The sequence below is a fragment of the Trichosurus vulpecula genome, chromosome 5 (genome assembly GCF_011100635.1).
Source record: "Trichosurus vulpecula isolate mTriVul1 chromosome 5, mTriVul1.pri, whole genome shotgun sequence".
NCBI classification, from domain to species: Eukaryota; Metazoa; Chordata; class Mammalia; order Diprotodontia; family Phalangeridae; genus Trichosurus; species Trichosurus vulpecula.
The window spans coordinates 92,708,593-92,728,713 of record NC_050577.1 but is presented as its reverse complement, the minus strand read 5'-3'; the positions used below and the strand labels follow the sequence as shown (position 1 = coordinate 92,728,713).

The 20,121-nt window shown below is 35.4% G+C and overlaps 1 protein-coding gene across 4 annotated transcripts in view; it reads right to left on the bottom strand.

The window, feature by feature from the left end:
• Positions 1–20,121, bottom strand: part of KMT2C (lysine methyltransferase 2C) — a 297,401-nt gene that overhangs the window by 69,725 nt on the left and 207,555 nt on the right. For 3 of the 4 annotated variants that reach the window (XM_036759103.1, XM_036759101.1, XM_036759102.1), the window contains 6 exons: positions 18,135–18,318; positions 7,219–7,323; positions 6,785–6,832; positions 5,477–5,614; positions 5,259–5,291; positions 5,049–5,168 (listed from right to left, as the gene is read on the bottom strand). In XM_036759103.1, coding sequence (XP_036614998.1) covers positions 5,049–5,168; positions 5,259–5,291; positions 5,477–5,614; positions 6,785–6,832; positions 7,219–7,323; positions 18,135–18,318 — 628 coding nt within the window. The remainder of the gene's footprint in view (positions 1–5,048; positions 5,169–5,258; positions 5,292–5,476; positions 5,615–6,784; positions 6,833–7,218; positions 7,324–18,134; positions 18,319–20,121) is intronic. The other variant, XM_036759104.1, reaches the window with a different exon arrangement.

Genomic DNA, 20,121 nt, shown 5'->3' with positions numbered 1-20,121 from the left:
CTACGCTCCCAAAACTATTTGGCCATTCAACCCGATTTATCAGGCCATGAATACCTCTACAAATTTGGAGTAGGAAATTAATTTCTGCTTCTCCTTCCTTACCAACATTGCTATATTGCAAAAAAGTGTTTTAAGTATTTACCAGGCCAGAATGAAAGGTATGGGTCTGGAAGCTATAATTCTTTATTAATGTTAATATACTCATGTGATAAGTCTTCTCTAACAATCAGAAGTGTGTTGGCTTCTTTTAGGAGAAATGTCCAATATCCAAGACATATGTTCAATTTATTTATTTAACATATTAAGCTTTCAGCACTGATTTTCACAGGAGTTTGAATTACAAATTTTCTCCCCATTTCTACCCTTGTCCCCTATTCCAAGATGACGTATATTCTGGTTGCCCTGTTCCCCATTCAGCCCTCCCTTCTGTCACCCCACTCCCCTCCCATCCCCTTTTCCCTTTCTCTCTTGTAGGGCAAGATAAATTTCTATGCCCCATTGCTTGTGTATCTTATTTTCTAGTTGCATGCAAAATCTTTTTTTTTTTTGTTTTGGAACATCTGTTTTTTAAACTTTGAGTTCCAAATTCTCTCCCCTATTCCCTTCCCACCCACGCTCCCTAAGAAGTAAAGCAATTCAACATAAGCCACATGTGTATCATTATGTATAACCCTTCCACAATACTCATGTTGTGAAAGACTAACTATATTTTGCTCCTTCCCAACCCATCCCCCTTTATTGAATTTTCTCCCTTGACCCTGTCCCCTTTACAAAGTGTTTGTTTTTGATTACCTCCACCCCCATCTGCCCTCCCCTCCATCATCCCCCCCCCTTTTTTTTTATCTTCTTCCCTCTTCTTTCCTGTGAGGTAAGAAACCCAATTCAGTATGTATGGTATTCCCTCCTCAGGCCAAATTTGATGAGAGCAAGATTCACTCATTCCCCCCTCACCTGCCCTCTCCTCTCCTCCCACAGAACTGCTTCCTCTAGCCACCTTTATGCGAGATAATCCATCCCGTTCTATCTCTCCCTATCTGCCTCTCTCAATATATTCCTCTCTCATCCTTTGATTTTATTTCTTTTAGATAACTTCCCTTCATCTTCAACTCACCCTGTGTCCGCTCTCTGTCTCTCTATATATATGCACATACATATATACATACATGCACATTCACTTATATATATATACACATAAACATATATATCTGCATATTCCTTTCAGCTACTATGATATTGAGGTCTCATGAATCATACACATCATCTTTCTATGTAGGAATGTAAACAAAACAGTTCAACTTTAGTAAGTCCCTTATGATTTCTCTTTCTTGTTTACCTTTTCATGCTTCTCTTGATTCTTGTGTTTGAAAGTTAAATTTTCTATTCAGCTCTAGTCTTTTCACTGAGAAAGCTTGAAAGTCCTCTATTTTATTGAAAGTCCATATTTTTCCTTGGAGCACAACACTCAAATTGTTTCTTTCTGGCTGCTTGCAGTATTTTCTCCTTGATCTGGGAGCTCTGGAATTTGGCGACAATATTCCTAGGAGAGTTCTTTTTGGGATCTATTTGAGGAGGCGATCGATGAATTCTTTCAATTTCTATTTTGCCCTGTGGTTCTAGAATATCACGGCAGTTCTCCTTGATGATTTCTTGAAAGATGATATCTGGGCTCTTTTTTTGATCATGGCTTTCAGGTAGTCTAATAATTTTTAAATTATCTCTCCTGGATCAATTTTCCAGGTCAGTGGTTTTTCCAATGAGATATTTAACATTGTCTTCCATTTTTTCATTCCTTTGGTTCTGTTTTATAATATCTTGATTTCTCATAAAGTCACTAGCTTCCACTTGCTCTAGTCTAATTTTTAAAGTAGTATTTTCTTCAGTGGTCCGTTGGACCTCCTTTTCCATTTGGCTAATTCTGCCTTTCAAGGCATTCTTCTCCTCATTGGCTTTTTGGAGCTCTTTTGCCATTTGAGTTAGTCTATTTTTTAAGGTGTTGTTTTCTTCAGTGTATTTTGCAGTATTTTTTTGGGTCTCCTTTAATTGACTTGTTTTTCATGGTTTTCTCGCATCCTTCTCATTTCTCTTCCCAGTTTTTCCTCTACTTCTCTAACTTGCTTTTCCAAATCCTTTTGGAGCTCTTCCATGGCCGGGGACCAGTTCATGTTTTTCTTGGAGGCTTTTGGTGTAGGCTCTTGCACTTTGTTGACTTCTTTAGGCTGTATGTTTTGGTCTTCTTTGTCACCAAAGAAAGAATCCAAAGTCTGAGACTGAATCTGGGTGTATTTTTGCTGCCTGGCCATATTCCCAGCCAACTAACTTGACCCTTGAGTTTTTCAGCAGGGTATGACTGCTTGTAGACTAAAGAGTTCTATGTTCCACGTTTGGGGGGGATGCGCCAGCTCTGCCACACCAGCATAACTCCTTCCCCAAGAACCCCAAACCCAGACTGGGCTTAGATCTTCAGCAGGCTGTGCACTCCTGCTCTGATCCGCCACTTAATTCCACCCACCAGGTGGGCCTGGGGCCAGAAGCAACAGCAGCTGTAGCTGCCCCACCTCCGTTGCCCCGGGGGCGGTGGCCTAACCATGAACTCCTTCCACTCCCTCAGCTTTTCCCACTAACCTTCTCTGTTGTCTTTGGTGTTTGTGGGTTGAGAAGTGTGGTAACTGCCGCAGCCTCCACCCAGCTCCTGGTCTGGTTGGTCCGAGCCGCTCACGCTGGGCTCTCCTCTGCTCCCAGCTCCCAGCTCCATGTGGGATAGACCTCACCCAGAGACCATCCAGGCTGTCCTGGGCTGGAGCCCTGCTTCCCTCTGCTGCCCTGTGGGTTCTGCAGCTCTAGAATTGGTTCAGAGCCAATTTTTATAGGTTTTTGGAGGGACTCGGTGGTGAGCTCACGCTAGTCCCTGCTTTCCAGCAGTCATCTTGGCTTCGCCCCCCCAGACCTTTTTATTCTAATCAAGGTAGTGATCAGTTATGACTTCAGAAGATTAACAACAGCTCATGCTAACTACCTTTAGGAAGAGAAGCAATGGTTTAATAGTTATAGACTGAAGCACATAACTTCCAATACAGCCAAAGGATTGATTTGTTTTATTTGATTATTATCTATTTGTCAAAGAAGAGAGCAGTAAGCAGGGGGTGTGGAGAGACAGGAAGGGATGGGTAGACAGAAACAAAAGAAAGAAAACTGACTCAAGAAGAACATACTTAATCGCATGCACGCACACACCCCAAAATAAAAAGAAATTAAGAGGTGGGCAAAATGTTGTTACTATGCTACATTTAATGCAGACATTAAAAGCTACATAAAAGAACCCTAAAGTTTTCATATATTGAAATGTTCATATTCACTGATGATTGTTAATTTATAATGAAAAAAGAAAATTTTTAAAATTTTTAATCATTAAAAAATAAAAGAATGGAGATAAAGGGAAAGAAAAAAGTATGAGACTTACAGACTTGTTCAAGTATTTCAATTTACTGGCCGACTTTTTTTTTTCTTTTGCCTTTGTCTTATTGCATATGTGTAATGCTAAAATTTCCACATGCAAATGGATTCATTTCAGTAGTAAAAGTGGAACAAAATAATAACAGAAAGGGATTTTACAAAGCATTTAGTATAAATTATTCATTTTAGAAGTAAATAACTGAGGTCCAGTAAACTGAAGTTATTTAGGTAAAATTAAATAATTAGTATGCAAAGAGAGGTACAGAATACTGGTTTGAAAATTAGGAATTCTTTTAAATTACTCGCACTAATGCACAAGTTAGAAAATTTAAGAAAACTATTAATTGGCCAGCACAGGGAAAAAGTATGTTAGAAAGAGATGAAGTTTGTCCTCCACGGAAAGAAACATCTGGAGTCACATGATTAGAAAGGAGAAGTCCTGAGAAAAGAAACAATCCTCAGAAATTGAACTGTAGTTAAAAATAGGGCAAAGGGTAAGCTAGACTTGAAATATGCATGCTTGATAGCTTCATGCATAGTAACTGACACATCCTGCATCAAATTAGAGCCTCATTATCCATACGTGAGGGGCATGATAGGGAGAAGAGTCATGACAGAGTCATATGTAATGGCAGTATACAGGAAGATTGTAACCCATTGTAACCCATCCTGATTTGGAAGGGAGGGGCATTTAGAACATTAATCCCATAAATTGCGTGGGTGCGTGCGTGCGTGTGTGTGTGTGTGTGTGTGTGTGTGTGCATGTGCACTGGAGGGCACACCTCCACCGGGGTGGCCCGCTTCTCAATAATCTCAATAAATCTTTCCTTCACTTGCTCCTGTGTAAAAGTTCGCTTATGGGCTTTTCTAACAGGTATATTTTTAAAAATCCTGTTTTCTGCTTACGAACCCACAGATAATAGAAAGTAAGGTTGTAACCCATTCTGTCCTTAAGAAAAAAAAAATTAGGCACCAAATCACCAAACACCTCTGCATAAAAAGAATTCCAAACCTTCCCACAAAGGAAACCTCGATGTACTTTCAACTATAATACTAGAACAAAACAACTTCTGGACAAAGATTCAGAGTAGATTCATCAGAAATACAGGAGCTACAGTTGGAACTCTAGTTAGACTTAGAAATACAGTCAAAACTGCCTACAAACAGGATCGAACACCTTTCAAAAGGCAAGACAAGAAAAACTACATGTTGTCTACATGCACATAAGACTATTCAAGATTGACAGCATATTATCTGTGACCCAACACCATACCTCCTAACAATAAATGTATAAAAAGTTTAAGTTACCCAGCAGTACTCTGGGCAAAATGAATTCAATTCATCTAACATTAGCTAAGCACAGATAAGACTGACTTCCAGAAACACTAAATCTTAGTAATAAGATCAAGATCAGGGTTTCCATGGCATCGCAAGGTATAAATCTTCTTGAGATATTAATATACAGTATTCATTCATTACCACCCCTCCAGGTGTACCTCAATAAAGGCTGTAGTAACAATATTCTCTTGTCATTAAATTGTAATGCATACAAAGACTGATTAAAGAAAATGTACCCAAAACATCAAATCAGGACATACCCTGATTTTGTAAAGGAATTAACTGTGGTGGTGGTGGAGGTTGTGGCAGTGAGGTTGGCTGAGTGGTAGCAGGACTCAGTACAGCAGTGAACAAGTCTTCAACATCTTTCCCTCCAAGTTCTTCAAAAGAAATAGCAAATAAAATATGAATTGTTGGAGCATTATTAGAAGGATAAAGATTTCACAAACAAAAAGAACAAGAACACATACCTGGAATCTTATACAATTTTCCAAGAATTGCTCCTGAAATGAAGTTTTAAAAAAGAGAAATTAGTTATCTTATTTAGATAGTTAAACGAACAATAGTATTAAATTTAATTCATGTGAAGGAATATATGTTAAATGAAGAATTAAAGCATGCAGAAATCTTTGAAAATTGTATTTACTCATGTCTTTTAGAAAGCCTAGATGTAGGGCAAATATTTTACCATCTGTGACCATTTTGTCTAGTTCAGGACTGAGGATGCCATCTAGTTGCTCTTCACTCAATGGCCGTGAACTCTGATTAACATTGGGCTGAGGCAAAGAGGAAGGATCATCAGAGATGGAACCAATATCTAGGCCAGCTAAAGAAATGAAACATTAAATCAGACAATGAATTTAGTGGACACATGACTGTTACATATAAAAATGTGATATTAATGTACCACAATCTAACCAAAATAAAATAAAATCAGATTATCTGACATCACATCTTCGAAAGACTTCTGATTTAATATAAGTTTACCATCAAAAGTTTTCAAATAATTTGCAGTTTTGCTTAAAAAGCAAAAAGATGAGTTTTATACAAGAACATTTTGTATACTATATTAGGCATATTATAGTTGCAGCAGTTTTGAAGAATTTTAAATTAGAAATGAATTTCATGAAGAACACAAAAACATAGCAAACAAAAAATCGCCAACTCAGACTATTCTTGAGGAAGACATATCTCTCCTTATCAACAACGTAACTGATATTCAAATTAAGATCCTTAACTTGAAAAGAATACTACTGCTTTTCTGTTGAATTCATATTATATTATAGCTACTTTGCAAAAAGATAAATTTTATCTGCACTAGCAAAAATACTCAAATACCTATTTGTATACAGAAAGCAGTGAATCTATTGCATATAATTAGTCAGTTTTAGATATACTGTGCAATTAAACAATTACCATCTTCATAAAATTACACTAATTTTAATTTTCAAGGAAGGCAAGGAGCAAGTAGAAGGGAGACTCTGGATGAATTCTGGATGTAAAAATTGACAATTTTTTCTAAATTGATACTTTTAAATGGCTGCCTTCTAAGTTGGCATTAATGTTTCTTGAGAAATGTCTCTGAAGAAAGACAGGAAAGGGTTTTTTTAATTCATGCTTTACTATAATGCTAGGGTTTAAATGACAACAAAAAAACTTCCAACCGAAAACTAACAAAGCTCCATACAACATCTTAAAGAATCAATTATTTAATGTTATGACAGACAACAAAAGAGCAAGAAAATATATTAAGGATATATGGACAGGCAAAAAAAAGGTTTTTCAATTTTAATTTGTTTTTAGAACTCAATCCAGTACACAGAAAAATTACAAATTAAGTTGTTTTAACTACATAAAGATGGTGAAAAATGAAAGCATGAATTAGTAATAAGAAAGCACTACGAATATGTATGCATGCATATATAGGTTGTTTTGCTGAAATCACTAGGAAAAAAAACTACTTCTATCATGGTTCATCCATTATTTGGATTCTTACCAAATGGGGAAGGTGAGTTCTCAACCTGGAAAGTGCATAAATCAAGACCTACAAGACCCAAACCAAATAAAATGGATGATTATCATAAGAGAGAAACAGAAAAATGATCCCAAAAGAAGAGAATGAGAAAGAGCTAATAAGGAGAAATTCTGAGATATTAAGAGGAGACCAAGAAGAGCAAGAGATAAAGAAAGTGGGAGAGAGAAAGAAAACAAGAACGAGAGAATGGGAGAAAATCAATGTATGATTACATCCAACAACACTCCTGGCATAAGAGTGAAGGGCAAATACTTTCCACATATAAGCAGGAAAACAGAATGAAGTCAAATAAAATAGCATGAAATTTCTCCAAAAAAAAGGAAGTTCCTTCAACTGATAAGTATAATACAAATGACACTATAACACAGAAGTAATTACAAAGAGTTTAAAAATACCTGAATGATCTGTAGATTTTACTAAATCATCAGAAAGTATTCCTAGGATGTCATCTTCTGTGTTTAATACTTCTGAGAGGTCAGCTAATGGGTCATCAGCATTAGCTGTAGGAAATAAAACATTAAAAGTTGGCCATGAGAAACACACTAAAAACATTATTTATAAGAAACTCGGGGGGCCGAGCCAAGATGGTGGCTGGAAAGCAGGAACTAGCATGAGCTCCCCTCCAAGTTCCTCCAAAAACCTATAAAAAATGGCTCTGAACCAATTCTAGAACTGCAGAACCCACAAAAGAGCAGAAGGAAGCAGGGCTCCAGCCCTGGACATCCTGGATGGTGGCTAGGTGAGGTCTCTCGCGCACATAGCTGGGAGCGGAGCAGAGCAGAGCCCAGTGTGGGCCGCACGGACCAACCAAACCAGAAGCCGTGTGGAGCAGGCCCTAGCACTCTGAATCAGTGAGCTGTGGCAGTTGCCAGACTTCTCAACCCACAAACACCAAAGACAAGAGAGAAGGTTAGTGGGAAACGCTGCGGGGGACAGGGTGATAGAGTTCTCGGTTCAGCCACTGCCCCGGGGCAGCTGAGGTAGTACGGCTATGAGGACAGAACTACAGCTGCAGTTGCTTCCTACCCCAGGCCAACCTGATGGAAGGAATTAAGTGGCAGATCAGAGCAGGTGTGCACAGCCGGCTTAAGATCTGAGTCCAGTCTGGGTTGGGGGTTCTTGGGGAAGGAGGAGTGCTGGGGTGGTATAGCTGGCTGTAATAGCTCTGAAAACAACAGCGAATCTGTTCAAGCTTGGAACAAAGTACTCTTTACTCTACAAGTAGTCATACCCTGACGAAAAACTCCAGGGTCAAGTAAGTTGGCTGGGAACATGGCCAGGCAGCAAAAACACACCCAGATTCAGTCTCAGACTTTGGAATCTTTCTTTGGTGACAAAGAAGACCAAAACATACAGCCAGAAGAAGTCAACAAAGTCAAAGAGCCTACAACAAAAGCCTCCAAGAAAAACATGAACTGCTCTCAGGCCATGGAAGAGCTCAAAAAGGATTTGGAAAAGCAAGTTAGAGAAGTAGAGGAAAAATTGGCAAGAGAAATGAGAAGGATGCAAGAAAACCATGAAAAAACAAGTCAATGACTTGCTAAAGGAGACCCAAAAAAGTAGTGAAGAAAACAACACCTTAAAAAACTGACTAACTCAAATGGCAAAAGAGCTCCAAAAAGACTATAAGGAGAAGAATGCCTTGAAAGGCAGAATTAGCCAAATGGAAAAGGAGGTCCAAAAGACCACTGAGGAAAATATTACCTTAAAAATTAGATTGGAGCAAGTGGAAACTAGTGACTTTATGAGAAATCAAGATATTGTAAAACAGAAGCAAAGGAATGAAAAAGTGGAAGACAATATGAAATATCTCATTAGAAAAACCACTGACCTGGAAAATAGATTCTGGAGAGATAATTTAAAAATTATTGGACTACCTGAAAGCCATGATCAAAAAAAGAGCCTAGATATCATCTTTCAAGAAATTATCAAGGAGAACTGCCCTGATATTCTAGAGCCACAGGGCAAAATAGAAATTGAAAGAATCTACCAATCGCCTCCTCAAATAGACCCCAAGAAGAAATCTCCTAGGAATATTGTCACCAAATTCCAGAGCTCCCAGATCAAGGAGAAAATACTGCAAGCAGCCAGAAAGAAACAATTTGAATCAGAATAACCCAAGATCTAGCAGCTTCTACATTAAGAGATCGAAGGGCCTGGAATATGATATTCTGGAGGTCAGTGGAGCTGGGATTAAAACCAAGAATCACCTACCCAGAAAAACTGAGTATCATGCTCCAAGGCAAAATATGGTCTTTCAATAAAATAGAGGACTTTCAAGCGTTCTCAGTGAAAAGACCAGAGCTGAATACAAAATTTGACTTTGAAACACAAGAATCAAGAGAAGCATGAGAAGAAAATCAAGAAAAAGAAATCATAAGGGACTTACTAAAGTTGAACTGTTTTGTTTGCATTCCTACATGGAAAGATGATGTGTATGATTCATGAGACCTCAGTATTAGGGTAGCTGAAGGGAATATGCATATATACACGCATATATATATGTATGTATATGTGTGTGTATGTATATATATATATATATATGTATGTATGTGTATGTATATATATACATATATATATATATATGGAGAGAGAGAGAGAGAGAGAGAGAGGGAGGGAGAGGGCGGGCACAGGGTGAGTTGAATATGAAGGGATGATATCTAAAAGAAATAAAATCAAATTAAGGGATGAGAGAGGAATGTATTGAGAGAGGGAGAAAGGGAGAGACAGAATTTGGGGTAAATTATCTCGCATAAAAGTGGCAAGAAAAAGCAGTTCTGTAGGAAGGGAAGAGGAGGCAGGTTAGGGGGAATGAGTGAACCTGGCTCTCAATCAGATTTGACATGAGGAGGGAATACCATACACACTCAATTGGGTATCTTACCCCACAGAAAAGAAGTAGGAAGAAGATAAAAAAGGGGGGATGATACAAGGAAGGGCAGATGGGGGAGGAGGTAATCAAAAACAAACACTTTGGAAAAGGGACAGGGTTCAAGGGAGAAAATTGGATAAAGGGGGATAGGTTAGAAAGGAGCAAAATATAGTGAGTCTTTCACAACATGAGTATTGTGGAAGGGTTTTACATAATGATACGCATGTGGCCTATGTTGAATTGCTTGACTTCTTAGGGAGGGTGGGTGGAGAGGGAAGAGGGGAGAGAATTTAGAACTCAAGGTTTTTAAAAACAGATGTTCAAAAACAAAAAAAAAAGTTTTTGCATGCAACTAGAAAATAAGATACACAGGCAATGGGGCGTAGAAATTTATCTTGCCCTACAAGAAAGGAAGGGAAATGGGAATGGGAGGGGAGTGGGGTGACAGAAGGGAGGGCTGACTGGGGAAGGGGGCAACCAGAATATATGCCATCTTGGAGTGTGCAGGAGGCTAGAAATGGTGAGAAAATTTGTAATTCAAACTCTTGTGAAAATCAACGCCAAAAACTAAAAATATTAAGGAAGGAAGGAAAGAAAAAAAGGAAAAAAAGACACATTAAAAAAGCAAAAAAAAGAGAGAATGTAGCTTATTAAATATAGATAGGTTATGAAAGAAACATAAAAGACCAGAGTAATTTAAATGATCCTCAACTTAGTACATTAAATTGATTTTTATGTTAAATGAGGTGTTTTGAGCAGTTATTTGACTAAGATTTGAACAACAACAATATGGTGAGCACATAAGCAATTACATAGGAAAAAAAATCAAACAAAGTCTACAGGTCTACTCACACTGAGAGTCTTCTGAATATTTTATAGTGTTACGATTAGGATATATAACACAACGTCAGTAAGTAAAGATCTTAAATTCAATTTCTGTATAAGTTACGTCTATGCTTCTTTGCCAACTGTTAAGAGTTTTCCAGACACAAATATAACTGCCCTGTGACATCAGCACCACACATGAGCTAAAAATTTAAAGTACATGGCATACTGTTACTGGATTGGCACTATAATATTATACATATCACATCATGAACAGTCTGGAGGAACCAGACACTAAAAAGAGAGATTTTCTGATGACTGGTTGTTTAAAGTTGAACCCAAGACATATAAAAAAATTCATATTGATACTTATTACTTCTTTTTGAATAGGGGGCAAAAGATGAAATTATTTTAAAAGACTACAAAAGTACCTGATTATAAAAAATTGTACATTGCCAAATTAAATTTATTATCTGAAATTCTTCTGTCACCAGGTGACATTTCAAGTATGTCAGCTGCAATGCTTTATTATTAGCATTTCAGAAAACTTCATGTCACTAAATAAGATTTTAAAAAATCTTTGGGCAAACTCAATTTTTTAAGTAACAAAATATTTTAAAATCTGTATTTAATGGAGTGTCTGGAATGAGAGACTTCATACAGCAATTAACTAGTCGTTTTCTATCAAATAACTTCAGAAATCCAGTTGTCAAGGTTTCTTAAGGGGGAAAAGAGGTACAACGTCCTGGAAAACCATTATATCGACTGCTCTGTATGAAGTAATTTGTATGTTTAATTTAGTCCAAAATATAACACCGTTGCTTGAAAAGTAGTCCCATGGAGATGATAAATAAATACCTTTATATGATGAGAAAACCCCAGACTGGGAATAAACAAAGAAATGGATTTGAATTCCATCCCCAATACTTGATAGTCATGTGATAACTGGGCAAGTCATTTAATTTCTCTGAGTTGCAGATCTTCTAACTTCAAAATGGGGAAAATACCCGTAGTACAAACATATTTCAAAGTGTTATGAGGATCACATAAGTGCATGGAAAGAACTCAATATATCTTATACCTTTTTTGGGCTCCACCTGTGATTTCATTGATGTAGAAAGGTCCAAGTGAAGAAATTCCTTGACGAACGCATTTCAGCCTGTACAATCACCTTGGAAAATGCCTGGCAAGTCTGAGAGGTTAACTAAAATGACTAGTCATACAACTAGTATATGGAAAACGTATGAATCATGCCTGTTCGGGATGCTAAAGCTAGCTTTTTCTCTTCTATTACCACACTGCCCCCTCACCAATATATGTGATATTTTCAAAAAATTACTGACAAAATTGTAATATTTTTACAACGTTAACTATGGGTGCAAAAAAAATTAGTAAAATTGAGTGACAAGGTTTTCATGATGAACTAATCAGATTTATTACCCTTAACATTTTTTGCAACACCTAAAATGCCTTAGTGTTTAACATTTTCCAAATAGTAGATAACAAAATTTATACAGAAATACCAAAAAGAAAGAGTGTTAAGGGAATATAGAAAAAAGAAATAGGTAAAAGGAAACAAAATACTAAATTTCAAGATAGACTGTGTGATAATTTTAGCAAGAACTATTATTTGACCAAAAAAAAAAGTATACCAATAAAATAAAAGAGGGATCTCGTAAGTAGAATGTAATAATAACATTGCATGTAGGACGATTGGGTTATGATGCTATTTTTATTTACATTACTTCACATTTCCTTATTACTCTCAAAAAGGTAAGAGGAGCAAAAAACCCAGTCAAAATTGGCTTCTCTCTTCTAGATATGAATTCAAAAGCTCTCCTCATCTTCTCTCGTTGACTATATTCCATGAGCTGGAGAACAAAACGGCCAATCACTTGAGTATCTTTGCCCAAAAGTCAACAAATAACATCAGGAAGAATAGGACACAACTAAAAGAACTGAACCATAGGTCTTCCATCCAATTTATACTGCATATATTTTGCTTTTACATAGTTATAAGCATCTTGTCTCCCCGGTTAGAATGTGAGGTCCCTGAGAGCTGGTACTATTTTTAATTTTCTTAGAGTATTCTTCTCCAGAGCTTACTACAGTAAGTGGTATATAGTAACTTAATAAATGCTTGCTGACAACAAAGACAAATTATGCTGCTTCTGCTACTGCATGAGGAAACTGAGGCTTCCAGTAATTAAGGGAATTGTCCAAGTTGGTGAATGGTGGAATAATGAATTGAACCTAGGCTTTCTGATTCTGAGCCCAATGTTCTTTCAATAGTAAAACAATGCTTTTATTGTACCTACAATTGTTTCATAAAATTCATAAAAATCAAGGACGCCAAACACTGAAGAAAGGCTTTAATAAAAATCTTTAGATAACTGAACGAGTAAATCTGATTTTTTAAAAAGTCTCTGAACATACAGTACAATAAATTCAAAATTTATTGAGTTAAAAATTGATAAGGAAAAAAGAGTATGTTTATCTACACTATGGAGAAAAGAAAGACCAATCTGCTCAAAATATATGATAACTCATGGTAGACGCATTAATCTGGATACAAATAAATTTGATACACCCCAAAACAATATAACCAAATGTTCCAATCCAAATCTTTTAGAAACCTGATATAAATAAGGGAAATAGCCAATCAACAATGCACAAATGGCAAAAGAATGAGAATCAGAAGAATATGAGAAGCAATCAATTATAAAAATGAGTTACAACACTGTTAAGGCCAATAAGCAAAGAAATAAAAACTGAAATAGATTGGAAGGAACCTGACACTTACTAAATGAGCAATAACAACAAAAAGTTACAAAATGCTGGAAAATAAGTATATAGTAGATAGAACTGCAAATTGGCGCTGTTTTTCTAGAGAACAATTTTGAAATACATTACAAATTGCAAAACAGAATAGATGTTTTGTTTCAACAAGCTACTTAATATCCTAAAGATAAAATTAAAAAGCTATCTCCATAAATATATTCATAGCTGCTTTATTTTTAACAGCAAAAATTTTTAAGTAATTTCTGTTCTATGGCTGAGGGTGTAACATAAAAAACTTGTACTCCAGTAATATAATAGAATACTATTATACCATTTAATATGGCAATATTCCAATACCTCAAAAGATGACAGATAACAAGAACGATAGAAAAAAAATCAAAAGGCAACTGGAAGACGATAAAAACTGCAAATATTGAAGAGACTATGAAGGCTGACTACAGAATACATATTTAAGGATAAAATATGTAGAGACCACAGAATTAAGGATTCCAGGGTCATAGACTTAGAATCCAGAGAATATTGGAAGTAATTAAGTCCAAATACATCATTTTAAGGATGAGAAATCTGAGGCACAAAGAGATGATCTGATTTGTCCATTGTCAAAAGGGAAAAGGCCAGCACTTGAACACACCAAATAAAACTTATGTTTTTAAGAAGAAATGAAGCTTGGTAAGACAATCCAAAGTACAATACAGAAATAGATGCACCAATTGAATTTTTCATAGGCTGGTTTGTAAATGTGGTTTTCAAGAAAACCAGCTGGAAGAAAATACTGGTTCATTCACATTAAATGTTCCTTAGAAAGAATTTTTATGTTTCATGAAGACATTATTATTTGTTTGGAGAATCACCTTAATGGAATTTGAACTTCCGTGGTACACAATTCATGGTAGGACTTAAGAATTCTATTATGTAGGCACAAGATCTCAAGATTGCCTTTCACCTAAGACCACAGTTCAATAGTACACAGAAAATCCAAAGTTAAAAAATAAAATAAATGAAATTTATGTCAAACATAGTGTTTCCATTCATTTCAGTCTGTTATTGTGCAGTTGTTTTTTGAGTTGTGTCTGACTCTTTGTACTTGTGTGAGGCTGGATTTCAACTCCAAAGATGAGTCTTCCTGACTTCACACCTGGCACTCTATCTACTGCACCATCTAGCTGCCCCGCTTATTTCAGAGTCTAGTGCAAGGATGAGGAACCTACAGCCTCAAGGTCACATATGGCCCTCTAGGTCCTCAAGTGTGGCCCTTTGACTGAATCCAAACTTCAAACAACAAATATCCTTAATAAAAGGATTTATTCTGTAAAACTTGGACTCAGTCAAAAGGCCACACCAAACAACCTAGAAAGCCACATGTCAAGGTTGCAACTTCCCCACTCCTGGTCTAGTTTATCTATAACAGGGGAAATACAGAAAGCACATGATATCCTGTATCTGTGTTGTGCAAAAAATTATTACTACCTTTTGCTGACTGTGCCTATGAACTTTCTTCACATAGGAAAAGAAACATGAAGCTTGCAGTCAGCTGCAACAAGCCTACCCACTTTCCCTCACTCACCCAAATAAAGGTACAGCATTTTCTGAAGCTGTCAGGATACTGTTGATATGATCACCGCTAACCAACACAGAAAATAAATCTTAAGCTATGAATTTTATGTAATATTTTTTATATTTTTCCTTTCATGTTCTCATTCCAAAAGAGCAGCATCTAAACGTGGCAATCAAATACTCAAGACACAGCACTGAAGAAATATCACAGGATATATGAAATCAGAACATTTTAGTTCTTGGACATATTCTAACAATTGTTAATTGGAAACCTTAGGGAAGACACTTCTCTGATCTTCAGTTTGCTCATTTGTAAATTAGATAATAACCATATTATCCACTTCAGGACTAATTCTGAGAAAAGCACTTTGAAAATCTCAAAACACTACATTTGTTTATTATGATTGTTATTCAAATTTGTGGTTAAAAAAATGGATACTAAGGAGCTTCCTAGTTTTGACAGAACAGAAACATATAAAACATTCTCCTATCATCAGGTTAACATGTTCCTCTTGCTTCCTCAGAATACTGAAGAAGGAAAAAATACGATGGAGGGAAGACCCTGTGGTTTGGAATTACATATCAACAATCTGTCTAGAGTAAGTAATTGACCATCTAGGTCAATGAAGCTGGTAGAAAAGCAACTCTAGCAAGGACCATGTCAAGATAGCTAACAATTACTCCGAGAAAAAGGGCAAGATAGTTAAATTTTATATTTATTTTTATACATACATACATACGTATGTATATATATATATATATATATATATATATATATATATATATATATATATATATATGTGTGTGTGTGTGTGTGTGTATATGTGCACGTATGTATGTATGTGTATATATATGTGTGTGTGTATAGGTATATATGTATGTATATATGTATATATATATATGTATATGTATATATGTGTATGTGTATCTTTCTATGATTTGGGGAAAAAAATAAAAAAAACGATTTGCTTACATTGCTTTTAGAATTCCTTTTGTCACTCAAATAAAGGATAGCAGCAAAACACAAAAAAATTCATTAAGAAACAGTATTCAAAAAAAAAACATACAAAAGAAGCTGATGAATTATACACTCTAAGGCAAAAATGCTTTTAAGAACAGAAACTGCCTGGGTTTTCAACAATATATTACTTACATTAGAATTCATAACTCATTAGTACATTATGACTTAAAAACTGAAATTACATAGGAGAAATTAAAAGCTACAGATGAAATACATAACACAAATATATAACATAAAATTTAATAATACATTTGTCAACAATTATTGTCCACATTTTTTGAGGGGACAAAAAAAGTAAGATAATCATATGGAGTATTGATAGTAATGGGGCAGATAAATGATGCAGTGGATAAAATGCTGGGCCTGGAGTCAAGAAGCCTTGAGTTGATTCAAATCTGGTCTCCCTAGGCTGTGTGACCCTAGGCAAAGTCACGTTACCCTGTTTGCCTCAGTTTCCTCCTCTGTAAAACGAGCAGGAGAAGGAAATGGCAAACCACTCCAAGAAATCCCAAATGGAATCTCAAAGACTCAGCCCCCTCACAAATGACTCAGCAACAACAACAATAATAGCAGTCTGGTCATTTGGAAATCTAATTTATGGAGATTCTTTAGCAGGACCACAATTCTTGAAGCCTGTGAGTCTAAGTACATTAAATCTCCAATTCAGATAGGATAATTTTATTTTTGGCTGGCAAAGTTTAAAAACTGCATGCAACTAGTATCCAAACTATTTAAGATACTATTTAAGAAAGCTGATAAAAGAAATTTGACATCTCACAATTTGTCTGCTAATAGTGAAAAATGATATATCAAAAAAGTTGGTGCTATTTGTCTACATTTTAAATAAAACCTGAAGATAAACTATTATAGCCACTTAGTTGCCATAACAGAAAATCTGAACAGAATACTAGAACCATTAGAATATGAGGATGAACTTTTTAAACTTCCACATGTTAGACACTGAATCACAACGAGGTGAAAAGATTTGCTCGTAAGTCATGTGGTTAGAGTTACAGGGGGAAAAGTTTCTGCATTTCTAATAGACTGCTCTTTCCATTAAATAGTAGTAAGGGAAACTTTAATACTGACTTTGGACCTAATTTCAGTAAGTTCAGTGGTAGATAGGTGTGAGTGAGGAGAATACATATACTATTCAAGATGGGCAACTATTTTCCAGTCTATAGTCATGAAAATTTGCTTGGGGAGAAGGTATGTGCTTTGTGCAGGTTTGCAGTTAATATATATTAGAGACTGGCCTAGAACCCAGGACTCTTAACCCAAGACTCTATTCACTATAGCATGCTACCAATAGTTTCTATCTGATATCATCTGATCTATGTCAAGCTTCAACTAAATTGACATGAGCAGGTAGTATTTTTAAATATGAAAGAAATACAGTGAAGAGCTAAAGGAGTCTATGAAAGGTCAGAAGTTCTCACCTTGAGCTCTCCAGAAGCAGTCTTTGGACAGGATTGCATGAACTTTGATAGGAAAAAACTGCATATTTATTTCAATAACATTGGTTCCCTTTGTAATACTGTATACTTTATTTTTTGAATTGTAAAGCATTTTTTATGGACTTCAGATTGCCAGAGGTTCATGGAACAAAAAAGGTTAAGATTCTTGGATTAATATGATATGCAGTATATGGGGAACTAAAATTAAAAAATGAAAGACCACTAAAAAAATAATAAAATCCGCATCTAATTCCATTTGAGAAAAAACCAAAATTTATTGACAAAAAGAATATTTTAATGTCATACGTTCTAAAATAAATCTTTTGAAATATTTAGTTTATTATGTTATTATCCTTTCCAAATTTTCCAAATGATTTATGTGTAAAAACAAAATGCAAAAGAGAAACACCAAGAGAGTAAAAAAGTCTAGGGCAGCTACTGATATCAATAATTATTCATATTTTTAGACCTGTTCAAGATTTGCTCACAATAACTTGGTAAGGTAGCTTGTATAATCCTAGAGTATTCATAAAGATGAAGTGACTTGCTCAGGGTCACATGGAGCCAGGCATCAAACTCTAATATTCTGATTCCAAGGTTGTGTTTCATTCAATTTTGCATTTTAAGAAATATCCTGGAAAGGTATGTGACGAAGGTTTCCTGACATCTTATCAGGAAAAAAAAAAGATAGCTGTTAAAAGTATAAATATTTAAGGCACAAACCATAGATACAAAGGAAATAAAATAAGAACTTATTGAATTGTCATGAATTTTATATACCTTGAGTTCCTGGTTTCACTGGAGTTGAGGTTGAGCTGAGCAGAGGGTCAGAAGAAGGATCTAAAAAGTTTGCGTTCATATTAGTTTTACATGTAAGTTGAGATGCTGATTCTTCTGACAGGTTATCTAGACACAACTTGTTTTGCCTACTTGTATCTAGAAGGTCTTTTCCAAAGAAGGCTTCCTAGATGAAAATAAGCAGAAATAACATTCAGTTATCTCTGAATGTTGATATGTTTCTGTAAAACATTTGAACTTTCCAATACTCAATTAACAATGGGTGGTAGAACAAAAACTATACTTGATACTACATTCTATTCCAAAATTACAAAATTTGGTCATTCAGAAAGCCAAACTTCTTTACAAACTATTAGTTTTGAAGTTAACTCTTCTTGGGTTTAGAGAAGCCCAGCAGAATTGCACAACTACAAAGCAAATTTTGTCAACTGCAAAGCAAAATATGCATCCAATAATTGACATACAAAGCAATTTAATTATTAGAAGAAATTTAAGTATAATTAAAATTTCAAAACTAAAAAAAAATCGAACTGTTAGATCAATGTCCTCTTTTATCCAGAAATACTTTCAAACAAATTAAGGTGTATTGAACATTTACACACAATAGAATGTACATATTGTCTTTTTCAAAAACATATTTTATGTGCTAAGAATGATTCATTTGCAGAAATGACTTGGACACTGAACTTTAAAAAAAATCACAAATTATGTGCCACCCGAAAAGAGGGTTAAAAGAGGCATTTTGATGTGGCAGCACAGGGTATCCAGAAGCAGTGATTCTGGAATGAGAAGGCCTAAGTTTGATTCCTAGGTCTCCTACTTTTTACCCACATAAGGAGCTCAGTCAAGGCACTATCCCTAAGTTAATTAGCATTCTTTGGTATTGTGGCTTTGTTCTTTAGTTTAGCAAGTGACTCATAACACCACCATTTCTCAATATTAAACCCATAGTTCTTACTGTACTGTTATCTAAATGGCCTTATGAACTTCTGTTGATATGAAACAAACCTTCAGACAATACTACTATCATCAGTCAAGTAATAGACCATAAATGACTCATGAAGCAATTAAAATGGCATCTCTCAAATTGACATTTGCAAAATATGGTTGAGGATCCTCTAAATAGCACTAAGCGTGAGTCAAATTATGAGACTAAACATGGTAGGAGTAAACCAGTTATCACAATGAAGTAGTCATTTCTTAACAGCATCTCAATATTCTGAACCTTAATACACTTCAAAAAAAGCTTAATTTACAAAACTGAGATATCTTACCACATGCAAAAGGAGATACTTAGAGTTGTTCACTGTAAAGATATTTAGAAAAATTACCACTTCCTGCAAGGATCTGCTTCTATATTATGTTTATATTTATGGGGTTATGTTTATATCATGAGGAAAATTGAAAGTATCGGTAATTATAATAGTGTAAAAAAAAAGAGAGGGGGAAAAAATTAACTCTCTCATCTCCCAGCTTTCTAGCTTCTTAATTGATATCTACTGAATTGAACTGAAAAGCAATGGAAAAAATGGCTTGTTAGAACATTTTTTGGATTTCTTTTCCTAATGCCTTTATTTCATTTTAAAATGCAAGTCATTTCAGCTTTCCATATTGGTAAGGATAGGTGCCAAACATATTTTGTTACTTCCTTCATTAAGGCAAGTCAGGAATTAATTACCTGTTCTGCTTTCAAAAACAGAGCTGCCGTAGATACCTGAATACTGAAGATCTCTCCCATTTCCTCTCCTTATCACAAAAATATTCTTTCATGCCTGGCTTATTACATTTTTTCAAAACTCATTTATTTTATCTAAGGGGAGGGATTTGACAAGCATTTAAATATTTCCTACTATGAGCCAGCCTCTAAGCTTAGTGCTTTTTATAAATATAATCTCATTTGATTTTTTTATAACATTCCTGCAAAGCATGTGCTATTATCATCCCCATTCTGAGGTTGAGGGAATTGAGG